Below are 10966 nucleotides of genomic sequence, written 5' to 3'. Positions count from 1 at the left end.
CTGGCTTGCAACCAGTTCATGATCTCCTCAACCAAATGCCCGAAGATAGCTGAGATTGGCTCCAGCAGACCCACGACCCTACTGAGGATAAGCAATGCAGTTGATGGATGGATACAGCGAAGATAATAAGTATTTGAACACTGTGCTATCTTGGTATTTCTTCCACTTAGAAATCATGGAGGGGTCTGAAACATTCATTGTGGGTGAATGTCCACTGTGGGAGAGATAAACTAAAAAGAAAAAAACTGAAATCACAATGCATGATTTTTTGACAATGTATTTGTGTGATACTGCAGCAAATAAAAATTTGAACACCTGTGTGTCATTCAGAATTCTCACCCTGAAAGACCTGTTAGTCCGCCTGCACTCCATATATCATCCTGAATCAGATGGACCTGTTTGAGTTTGTTAGCTGCATAAAGACACCTGTCCACCCCATACAAACAGTAAGACTTTAACTTGTAACATGGTGAAGACCAAAGAGCTGTCCAAAGACACCGGAGACAAAATTGTACACCTTCACCAGGCTGGATGGATAGGGGCTGCAGAGCAATTAACAAGCAGCGTGGTGAAAAAAGGTATATATATATATATATATATATATATATATATATATATATATATATATATATATATATATATATATATATATATATATATATATATATATATATATATATATATATATATATACTCACTCCTTTTTTTTCTGCAACCTTTTGTTGTGTATTTACTTCACAAAAATAAATACATTTCAAGCAATTTGTGCAACTTGATAAACACAATATTTTATAGATGTGTTTGTTCAACATTTCAATAAAAAAACACAACAATAAATCAACCGTCTCAGTGCCAATGACAGTATTAGCCGATATCTTTACTGAAAAACAAAATAGGGATTTTTTTTTTTTAAATCCTTCCAAAATTCTAATTGTTATTTTGGTCTGAGGGCCTGCTAGTCTCATCACTTATCCTGCGTCGGGTCTCCAAGATGTCTGCCGCCTGTTCCAAAAAGGCCCGAAACCAAAGTTGAAACCATCTTTCATGTCTAAATAAATCTGACAAAGGCGTGTTTTATGGAGAGTCGCCGTTTAATCAGATGGGCAACCATCTTAGCAGATGTTTGACTGGACGTCATGCACCCACTTGTCCCGTTTTTCTGTACGGTGTCTCCAGAGTTAAGTTATTTTCTTTTCATTGCTCAACCCACGTGAGACGTTTGAAAACGAGCGCTCCCCTTTGCCGGATTCCATTCAATTAAAGTCTTTACCCAGGCAGATGCTGGAGACATTACCCGATGGGACGTAAATCTGCAGGATGATCCTCCAAAAACGGCCATTGTTGTCTTCTCTTGTCGTGCGTCGTCTTGGGAGCGTGAATAATTTATCGTGAAACTCTATCGCCGTGTTTGTATCGGTTTACATCATAAAACGCCATCACTACGGGGGGGGGGGGGCATCAACCAGTTGTGACCGTACAGTAAAAGGTTGTACACGTCTATGTAAATCTACGGTCAATCCAACAAAAGAGCTAAATCTAATATGGCCAGAACAAATAAGGACAAAACAATTTTGAGAACTTCACAATGTCTTAAAAAGGATCTTATGCGCTAGTTCCAGGTCTCGAATCCTTTAAAACACGTATCGTGTTAGTAAAAGTCAGAGAAAAAAAACAACAGTAGCTTTTTGACGATGCCAGGTTTCGGTGCGAAACATGATATTTAAGTATGAGAAGTATTGATACAATATAAACAGGACTTGATAGGTCAGTTTCAGGTCTGAAATCATTCAAAAAAATGAATCCTCCCAAGTAAAAGACTATAAGGCTACGCCATCTTTCTGAAGACAAAAAATATAAGCAGCCCCAAAAATAACTGTATGACCCACTTCCAGGTCTCACATCCCTTGAAAAAAACCACACTAGCTATAGGACAATTCAAGCTTTTGGCGCAAAAATAGGTGATTGGATTCATATCATTCAAAAAAGATATTGTACTTAGCAAAAGACGTATGAGAACATGCTAGTTTATGTTGTTGTTAGCTTTTGGCAAAAAATACAATACTTAAGGATTGGCAGTATTTATGCAACCTAGAAAGAATGGAATGAACCAATTCTAGGTCTCAAAAAATTCTATTGTACATAGCAGAAGATGTTTTCTGACGATGCTAGCTTTTGGCGCAAAAAGACAACACTTAAGGATGGGCAGTACTGATATGGCCTAAAAAGGACGGGATAAGCGGACACCAGGTCTCAAATTGTTCATTAAAACTTATATTACAAAGCAAAAGCTATAGAAAAAAACGCTAGTATTCTGCACGGACAGGAAAGACACGAGCTTTTCGCACAAAATATAATAATTGTGGATGGACAGTATTAATGCAGCTTAAAGAGGACCTGATAGCCAGTTTCAGGTCTTAAGTCTGAGAAGAAACTAATAATAAATAGCAAAAAAACTAGAACATAACATTAACTTTCTTCCAATAATAGCTTTCTGTGCAATAAGAAAAGACGCTTACTTTTGACACAAAAGACAATAAAGGATAAGCACTATCGATGCGGTCTAAACCTCAACTATACAAAAGCGCTACAACTAACGAAAACCACCACAAACAAGGCTGAGAACCTTTTCAAGACCTCAAAAATGGCCTACAAGAGTGTGATGAAACATTTTCAACTCTCCCAAACCCCCTAAAAAGGTATCGCACGAAGCAGATTACAAGAAAACCAGGCTAGCACTTTGGCTACAATGACCATCAAAAAACATTCTTAAGACCTCAACACGTACACAATGCGCCAGTTTCAGGTCTAGACAATGGGAGTGACGGTTGTAACGGCCCCAGTGAGTCTGTCCCGCACCCACACCTGGACCTTCTGCGGAAGGTAATTATTGACTTCACGCAAGGTGTGACTTAATTGGTTGTTCTCGTTCTTAAGTCGGACCACCTCCCTCCTTTGCTCGTTGACGATCTGGATCAGCTCGCTTCTAGGTTTTTCCATCTTCTCGATGTGGTGCAGCATGTTCAGTTCCTTGTGCTTGAGCTGCTTGCGCAAGTTCTGGATGGTGCTCTCGTAACGATCAAACCGTTGCTTCTGGGTCCCCACGGCGTGGAAGACCATCTCAGCCGCCTCCATCAAATGTGAGTCCTTGTCGTCCGAGAAGAGTTTGCCTTTGATGCGCGTGATGGCTTTGATGAATTTCTTGGGGTCATTGACTAAGGTCATGGAGGTCTCGATGTCGAGGCTGAGGTTCCGGATGAAGGTGGCTTTGGCTGAGATTTGCGATTCCAGTTTCTGGATGCTGTTTTGCTGACTGCGGATCCGGTGGTCCAGGAATTTGATCCGGTCCACTAGGTCGGTGTGTTTTCGCAGAACCAAACCAGTGTGCTTTTTAGTGAACACGTGCGCCTTTTGCTCAATTTCATACTTGTTCCAGGTGGACTCCACTTCTTTTTCCATCCGAGTTACTCGTTCGCTCAACTGGGCCGAGCGTTTCTGCTCTCGTTTTAATTTCTCTGACAGGGTCTCCATCTGGAGCAGGGTGTCGGCGTGTTCCACCCGCCTTTTTTCCAGCATTTGGGTTTTACTTTTCAGTTTGTCCTTGAGGGTTTCGTTCTCTCGGACCTTGTCCTCATTAGTCGTGGTAAGCGTGGCCACTCTGCCCGTCATGACTTTGTTTTTCATCTTGATGGTCATCAGATCGATCTGGTAGTCAAACTCGATCTTTGCGGTGAGTTTTTGCTGGGTTTCCAAATCTTTTTCGTGGCGTTGCTGCGTGTGCTTAAGTTCCTTTTTCAAGGCAAGGTTTTCGTCTTTCATGTCCTGGACACACTTCTCCATTGCCTCCATTTCTTTGCGCTGTGTGTCCATCTTAGTTTGCATTGCCTTGTCCTTATCCCTGTACTGTTCGTGGATGTCCGCCTGGGTTTTTTTAATGTTTTTCTTGTGCTGCTCATTCAGCGCAACAATTTTTTTCTCCAAGTCAACTCCCTTCTTCTCCAACTCAACGATCTTCTTCTTCAGTTTTGCTTCCAGGGTTTTAACGCTGTTCACCTGTTTCTCCAAGAGACCCTTTTTTCGAGTGAGCAGGAAGATTTGGGCATCGTAAACCTTCTTCTGCGAGAGAAGTTCGACATTCTCCTGTCGGATGATGTCCATTTTCTCTTCCAGGTCCTGTTGGTTGGTTTCCAATGTTTCAAGTTTTTCATCACGGGACTGAATGTCGCTGGTCCAAAGATTGTTGAATTCATTCTGTTTCTCTGCCAGTCTTCGGTTCTGCCACTTGAGCATACAGTCGGAATCTGTGCTTGAGCTAGCCATTGTTCTTACTCAACTTTAGCTATATTCTAACCCTTATTAAACAGTCACACTCAAAGGCTTCAAAGACATTTATGATGTCAGATAAATGAGCGACGCACCACCAACTTGCTTAAACTCCATTCTTCCCAGACTGATGCCACCAAATGAAAACTGACAATCACGCTGTCTTATTTGGTCTCAGGCAGTCCCTTTGAGGGTCAAAAATAAATTTTGGAAGTCTGATAAGCAGCATTGGGAGGCTGGATCTTTTCTCAGTGACATCATAACTCTTTAGTGATGTCGCCATGAGTGACGCACCAAGCTGACCAATTAGGGCCTTTTTTGTGCCCAGAGCTGAAACAATTCCAGAAAACACATAAAAATCTACTCTAAATCCGACATTTGGGAGTTTGGTTATTTATGACTGTCCTACCTTTAAGATTGACTAGTGGGACATCCATAATAGAATAAAAAATAATTATTTTTCATTATTAACCGCACAAAGCAATACAATCTAAATATAACATGTTCTATATTGTATGGTTTTTTTGAGTCTTGTGTGCTTGTTTTGGGTGGCGATGGACCGGGGAAAGAAACTGAGTATTTGTCCTTTTTTATGGGACATGAAGCTTCTGCCAAAGGGCAGCAAGGGAAATAGGTTGTGGCCTGGGTGAGATAATACTGTCGGGTAGTGTCATACAGAATGGGCAGAGAGCATACCATGATTTTCTGGGCTTGGTTGATGAATCTCTGCAAGGTTCTCCTGTGAGCTGCTCTGCACATAGCACACCTTTTGCCAATTGTGTAATACGTGCCTGTTCATTGCCTATGGAGTTTTCCAGGAATCCTAGAAAGATATACTCTAATTAAAAGTACTAGGTTGGTTTTTTGTAAGTTGCCTACATACTAGAGTCCAGGTGAGGTTTAGTTGCATCCATTTTTCTACAAGAAAGGTTTTATAAAAACATTCAACTGTTTTCAAACCAGTTGTCTTTATTTTTCAACACAAAATAAGATCTTAAATGTATTGTTACTCACATTCAAACGGTTGTATCAACAGTTTGATTAACTCTTTGTTCTGTTCTCTGTTCTGTTCGTCCGCCCAAACGTCATTAATAAAAGGGTGTTGATGGAAAGATTCTAAATTGGTGGCTAGCGGGCCTGGCTCCAATGCAAGCATTAGTAGTTACATTCCGTGTAACTAGATTCAGCTGCTAAATTATTTTGCATTAACTGCAAAATTGTTTGCGGCTAAAGCAAAGCTAGCCACCAAAGACATGATGTTTGCTAATGCAGCTAGCAGAAGAGTTTTCCAAAATAAGCGCCAAATCCAGGTGCAAGACTGCTGGAAAAGAGAGACCTTGTCAATACCTACTGTTGTTTTTGAAAAATAAGAATCACAAATTCAATGTACAATAAGAAAAATATCATCCTCTTGAAAAGGCACTCCTTACCCCCCAGATCTGATGTCTAGTAAATTAGTAAAAACACCTTAACGGCAATCTTGATACCAATAGGAAGCCAGTGCACCAATTTTGAAAATGGGGTATTGAAAACCCCAGCAGCCACATGCTGCAGAATTTTCCAACAACGTCAGGACTGCGAACTTCTTTCCAAGGAGCCTAGAGAGAGATGAATTACAGTGAGGTAAAAGATGTTCTATTTTGTCAACTCAAAGGTGCTGTACAAATAAATAACCATAGCCTTGCGATATTCTTTTTGGAAGCACACAGAGCAAGGAAATACAGACTTTGCATTTTGGTGTCTGAAAAGTTCTAAACAAATTATAATTTGCATTTGATTTGATTCACCAAACCTTAGTATAATGAACAGTTGAGATTTCAACAAATCTGGAGTAATTTTCCTGAGGATACTGATTTATTCCCACATGAGTACTCTTGAGTTGGTCATTCAATAATTTATTGAGAGCAGGGACCTGTAGCTGATTCAAAAGAATGATATCTGAAACTTTTGCAGCCGATGTCACCAGATTGAGTTGATAAAGGCGTCAGAATGATGACATTACCTGGATTGGTGTGGTAGCTTTGTAATGAAGGGTGTCGCGGTGATGTCATAGCGATGTGTCCTGCAACGTCAGCCTACGATGTCACCTGATCCCAGGGCTCGCCAAATAGCTTTATATCACCTTTGAGAAACGGAGACTGTGGTGGCATATTTAAAAGGATTTGCTTATCTGTTGGATTGTAGCCTAGTCAAATTCAAGGACCCCATCAGTGGTATTTATCGGAGATGGAGAACTTCAGCAAGAAACGTCAAAAGAAGACGGTGATCGGCCACCAGGGCTTCCTGTACAACATCAGGATGCCGAGAGACGAGTCAGAGGCCAACCCAATCGTGCTCAGCATCCCTGAGCACGAGCGCATTATTGCTAATGCCAGGGGTCCCAACGCCATTGAAAGAGAACTAGAAACTCTAAAGGAGGTAGCACAGAAGAAACAGGATGTCATTAAAGCTGCCCAACCTCTAAGAACCCAAATCCTGGAGCGGGATCTCCTCCACATGCAACAAGAGGAGGAGAACAAGAAAAAGCGAGACCAGCAGATTTACTGGCATTACCAGTGCGACCGGGAGAAGGCTCAGCTGGCCCAGGACACTCAGATCCTGAAACTGGACCGCTGGATTCTGCACAGCGAGATTCAAGCCAAGCGAGACAAGCAGATGCAATGGCTAAGACAATGTGAGGAGGAGGAGCATGCCCGGGAGAAAGCGGAGTTCGAGAGGGTCCTCAAGTGCACTAAGATTGCCTTGGCCCAAGAGGACGAGAAGAACAAGAAGAGGCAAGAGGACGGTCACAAGCACCTGCAGTTCATCATGCAGCAGGTAAGCTCCTACTTATAGCGGTTAAGTTCAGGTAAGATAAAGGGAATAGTGTGTAATACATGTAACTGATTTTCCTGAGAAAATTGGTAAGTTGTCAAAAATTTCATACCGCACATAGCAAAAGACATAAAACACTTGGCTAGCTTTCTGACAATCCTAGGAAAGATGCTAGTTTTGGCGCCAAAGATGATTATTATGGATTTGTTGTCTCGATGCGACCTCAAAAGAACGTGCTGAACCAGTTCCAGGTCTCTGTTAATTGAAAATCGTATTGTACATTACCAAAAACGCACGAACTTTCAGAATACGCTTGCTCTTATGTGCAGAGAGGGATAACGCTAGCTTTCGCTGTAAAAGACAATGATTACGGATAGGTAGTAAGAGTATTACTAGTCGCTACTGTGGACGAACCAATATTGCCTGCCTACTAGAGGCCATTTTACAATACAGAACTATGAACTAGTAAAGACATTTTAGGACTATATTTACCAGTCAATGTCTGGGATGGGTGACGACTCAAAAGGGGAGTATGTTGTTTCGACCGGAAAATCAAAACGTAGTACCAAACTTTAAGACAATGCTTTCTTTTTGCATTGAAGAAAAAAAAACAGATGAATTGATGCTAACTTGGAAATAATTTTTTTCATGTACTAGCAGCTCTAAAATATACATCGCAGGAACACACCAAAAAAACCTTTAGTTCCAAAGATTTAGTAGGGGGATTTCATCTCAATCAGTTTGGTTTGGTAGAGCTGCCTTTAGCTGCTAAAGTATTTAGTACAACTGGTAAAGTGATGTTAGCAACTAAAGCACAGCTAACCATGCTGTTTGCTAATGTGGCTAGATCTTGTTTGAGTTCTTTCCAATGACATTGGATTAGATCCCCCAAAATCGGGCATTTAGAGAATCTACTTTCTGGACAGGGTTTCATTTATTAATTTAAAAATGTTAGCCTTAGCGGCATTTGCAGCTTTCAGCCAGTTAAGTTCTGTGAAACTGGCTTTGGCTCCAAAACTATTTAGCAACAACTGCTTAAGTGATGTTAGCAGCTTAAGCAGAGCTAGCATTTCTGTTCTTCTGGCAGTTAAGTTTGCCAAAACTAGCGCTAAATCTAGGCGGGGAACCAAATAAGACAATCTACCTACCTTTCAATTTTTTTGAGATGTTGTTTAAGTCTCCCCTTAACGTTCCTGTAAAATTCGCCTAAAACTCCCATCCAAGACGTACGGTGCCCCAAATAAATTGAATGCTGTAATGGTACCCTTTAAAAATATGGACGGTATTGGTCTGAAATAATCACTGTATGTGCTACTAACATCGGGTAATCTGAGTTGGAACATACAGAAATAGGTTTTTATTTTCTGCCCAAAAATTTTTTGCAATCACACGCCTGCAGATGAGTGTAGCATGGACATCATAGCTGTAAAACAAGTGAGACAATATCTTGAACCCTTACCTGGTACTGTGTCGAATGTGATCACAATCTGAAAAACTGAACATTGTATTTTTCACATGTTTCCAATAAAAAAATCTAGGTGTTTCCAAAAGTGGCCGTATGGGGACGACCAGTTTAAAGCACTACAACTTTTGCAACTGTGTATTTTACTTTGGCTAATTTTTTTGAGATTTTGAATGAGTTGGAATTTATTTTTTTATTTTCCAGAAGTTATTTTTTTATGATTTAACTAGTATATCTGCAAAGTCCAAACTCATATTTTCGTCCCTGTAGGTGAGAGACCACGAGGAGGAGAACCGCATCAAACGCTGGGAAAAACTCACCTACTATACTCGCACTCAAGAGTTGTGGAAGCAGAAAGATATGTGGCTAGAAGAACTAAAGCAAGATCGGCTGAAGCAACTTGAGGCGACTGGCGTCACCAAAGAATATCTCAATTACGTCAACAAGAAGACTAACGAAGACACATCCAAGGTCATGGACCCGCAGTACCGTACCTTTAAGACGCTCGACGTACTTCCTCGATGGGTGACGGAGAATACCAGAGCCATGCAAGAGCACATTAAAAGTCAGAATGTGGAGAAGAAATTTTGAAATTAGCGCTTCGGTGGAACCAATTTATCCGTTCTAAGATCCAGCTAAATTAGGTTTGTCTTAGGAGTGGCAATATGACCATATTAGCTAGTTAAATCATCTCTATTCAGTTCCGGCAGTCCCTCATCTAGCTTTAGCGCTTGTTTTGACTAACTCCCTGGCCGCATTAGGGAACAGCATGTCCAGCTCTGCTTTATCTGCTAACATAACTTGATACCATGAAGCCAGTTTCACAGAACTATACTACTAATACTAGTAATGTGGACATGTCTATTAGCCGTTAATGCTAATGCATTTGCATTAAACTAGTTTTTTTTTCCTGAATTATTATTATTAATTTTTTTTTAATAAGAAAGGTACGTGATCATAATTCCCAAAAAAATGTTAATGAATTGCATAAAAGATACATTGTCACATTAGAGAGCAGCATGGCCTTTTCAGATAGCTTAGCTTCAGCTATCAACTTCACTTTCGCAGCTGCTAGCCACTAATGCCAGTGTTTTTGCATTAAAGACTATTTTATAAATCTATAAATGAAACCCTGTCTAGAAAGTAGAAACATTTCCTCAAATTTTAGATTGTTTTTTTCTTTTTTGAAGCAAAGGAAAAAAGGCGCAGAGTATGGTAAGATGAAATGTTTGCAACACAGCCATTAGTCGTGTTAGTGAACAGCATGGCTTTGGTGGCTACCTTTCATTTAGCTGCTAATATATTGGCAGTTAAAGCTAATTATTATAGCAGCTAAAGTAAGTGTCAAAGAACTGAACTACTGATGCCAGTATTGTGGATATTGCCACTAGACGCTAGTGCTAGCATCTTTGAATTAAAATAGTTACATTTCCAAAAATGTCGGACATTTTTCTTTTAGTAAGAGCGCTCGTCTTGGGATCAAGGGAACCCAGTTCGAATCCCCGCCCGTCCGTGTTACATGTCGAAGTGTCCTTGGGTAAGACACTGAACCCCTAATACCCCCAATAAGCTGGTTAGCGCCCTACATGGCTGCAAGGCCGCTATTGGGAAATGTGAAGCACATTGTAAAGCGCTTTGGGAAGTCATTGACTTGAAAAAGCGCTATATAAATGCAGATCATTTCATTTCATTTCATAAAACAAAGAAATATTGTCTTTTTCACACAACAATTTTGAATGAATTTCAACAAAGATAAAGATTAGCGCTTGTCTTTGCAAACACAGTTGTTAGCCACAGCAGTAAACACCTTGACTAGGTTTCCTTTACCCCCTAACATTACATTACATTGTTGAGGGATTATGATCAAAATAAATTGTAGTGCTTTTATTGGCTAACTGGCCACCAGCAGCATATGCTAAAAGCACGGTTTTGTGGGCTAGATTTGTCTTGCACCACTTAAGAAGGACATGCTAAATAATTTTGCAGCAAAATAATCTTGATCTATTGACTACTATTGCCTTATGCTAGAATTGTGGAAACGGCCGCTAGCTGCTAATGCTAGCAACTTTAACACATTTTTTATTAGAAAACAAAGTCTTGCATGGTTTTGCAGGCGAGCTTTGCCTTACATCACTAAATGCTAAAAAATGGCAGTTAAATGAACTTGATCCACAAACTACCAACGCCTTATACTTTATATAATTACATTACATTAAGGAAATGGCTACTAATGCTAGCAAAATATATTATTCAACCGTAATGAAGTGAAGATGGCCTATTTAAAGATATTTTTTAATATTTTTTGTCGCCCACCTCTGTATAAGAACTAGCATTGATATTTTGGGATGATCATAAATTTGGGATTAACAA

General features: G+C 40.2%; 2 protein-coding genes across 4 annotated transcripts; one reads left to right on the top strand and one right to left on the bottom strand.

Moving 5' to 3' along the window:
• Positions 1 to 715: 715 nt before the first annotated feature.
• On the bottom strand, positions 716 to 6231 carry LOC148348070 (uncharacterized). 3 transcript variants are annotated; one of them, XM_088322798.1, is made up of 3 exons: positions 6113 to 6231; positions 5751 to 5918; positions 716 to 5641 (listed from the first exon to the last, which is right to left on the bottom strand). In XM_088322798.1, the coding sequence occupies exon 3, from the start codon at positions 4315 to 4317 to the stop codon at positions 2806 to 2808; it is 1512 nt and encodes a 503-aa protein (XP_088178924.1). In that variant the 5' UTR covers positions 4318 to 5641; positions 5751 to 5918; positions 6113 to 6231; the 3' UTR covers positions 716 to 2805. The 3 variants fall into 3 exon arrangements, with proteins under 3 accessions (XP_088178924.1, XP_088178923.1, XP_088178922.1); XM_088322797.1 differs by having other exon boundaries at positions 716 to 5638; XM_088322796.1 differs by having other exon boundaries at positions 716 to 5918.
• A 179-nt stretch (positions 6232 to 6410) lies between these two features.
• LOC148348069 (uncharacterized) lies at positions 6411 to 10058 on the top strand. Its single transcript, XM_088322287.1, has 2 exons — positions 6411 to 7137; positions 8867 to 10058. Exons 1-2 carry the CDS (start codon positions 6547 to 6549, stop codon positions 9185 to 9187), a joined length of 912 nt encoding a protein of 303 aa, XP_088178413.1. The 5' UTR covers positions 6411 to 6546; the 3' UTR covers positions 9188 to 10058.
• Positions 10059 to 10966: the final 908 nt, after the last annotated feature.

This window comes from Urocampus carinirostris, chromosome 18 (assembly GCF_059441175.1).
Source record: "Urocampus carinirostris isolate Australia breed hairy pipefish chromosome 18, RoL_Ucar_1.0, whole genome shotgun sequence".
Lineage (NCBI taxonomy): Eukaryota > Metazoa > Chordata > Actinopteri > Syngnathiformes > Syngnathidae > Urocampus > Urocampus carinirostris.
The sequence above is the reverse complement of the archived record's forward strand: the minus strand, read 5'-3'. Positions and strand labels throughout refer to the sequence as shown.

Excerpts from the sequence above, each read along its gene's own strand:
- LOC148348070 (XM_088322796.1), bottom strand. The coding sequence starts at position 4,317 with ATGGCTAGCTCAAGCACAGATTCCGACTGTATGCTCAAGTGGCAGAAC.
- LOC148348069 (XM_088322287.1), top strand. The coding sequence starts at position 6,547 with ATGGAGAACTTCAGCAAGAAACGTCAAAAGAAGACGGTGATCGGCCAC. Across the intron at positions 7,138-8,866 it reads TGCAGTTCATCATGCAGCAG|GTGAGAGACCACGAGGAGGA; the intron begins GTAAGCTCCTAC and ends TCGTCCCTGTAG.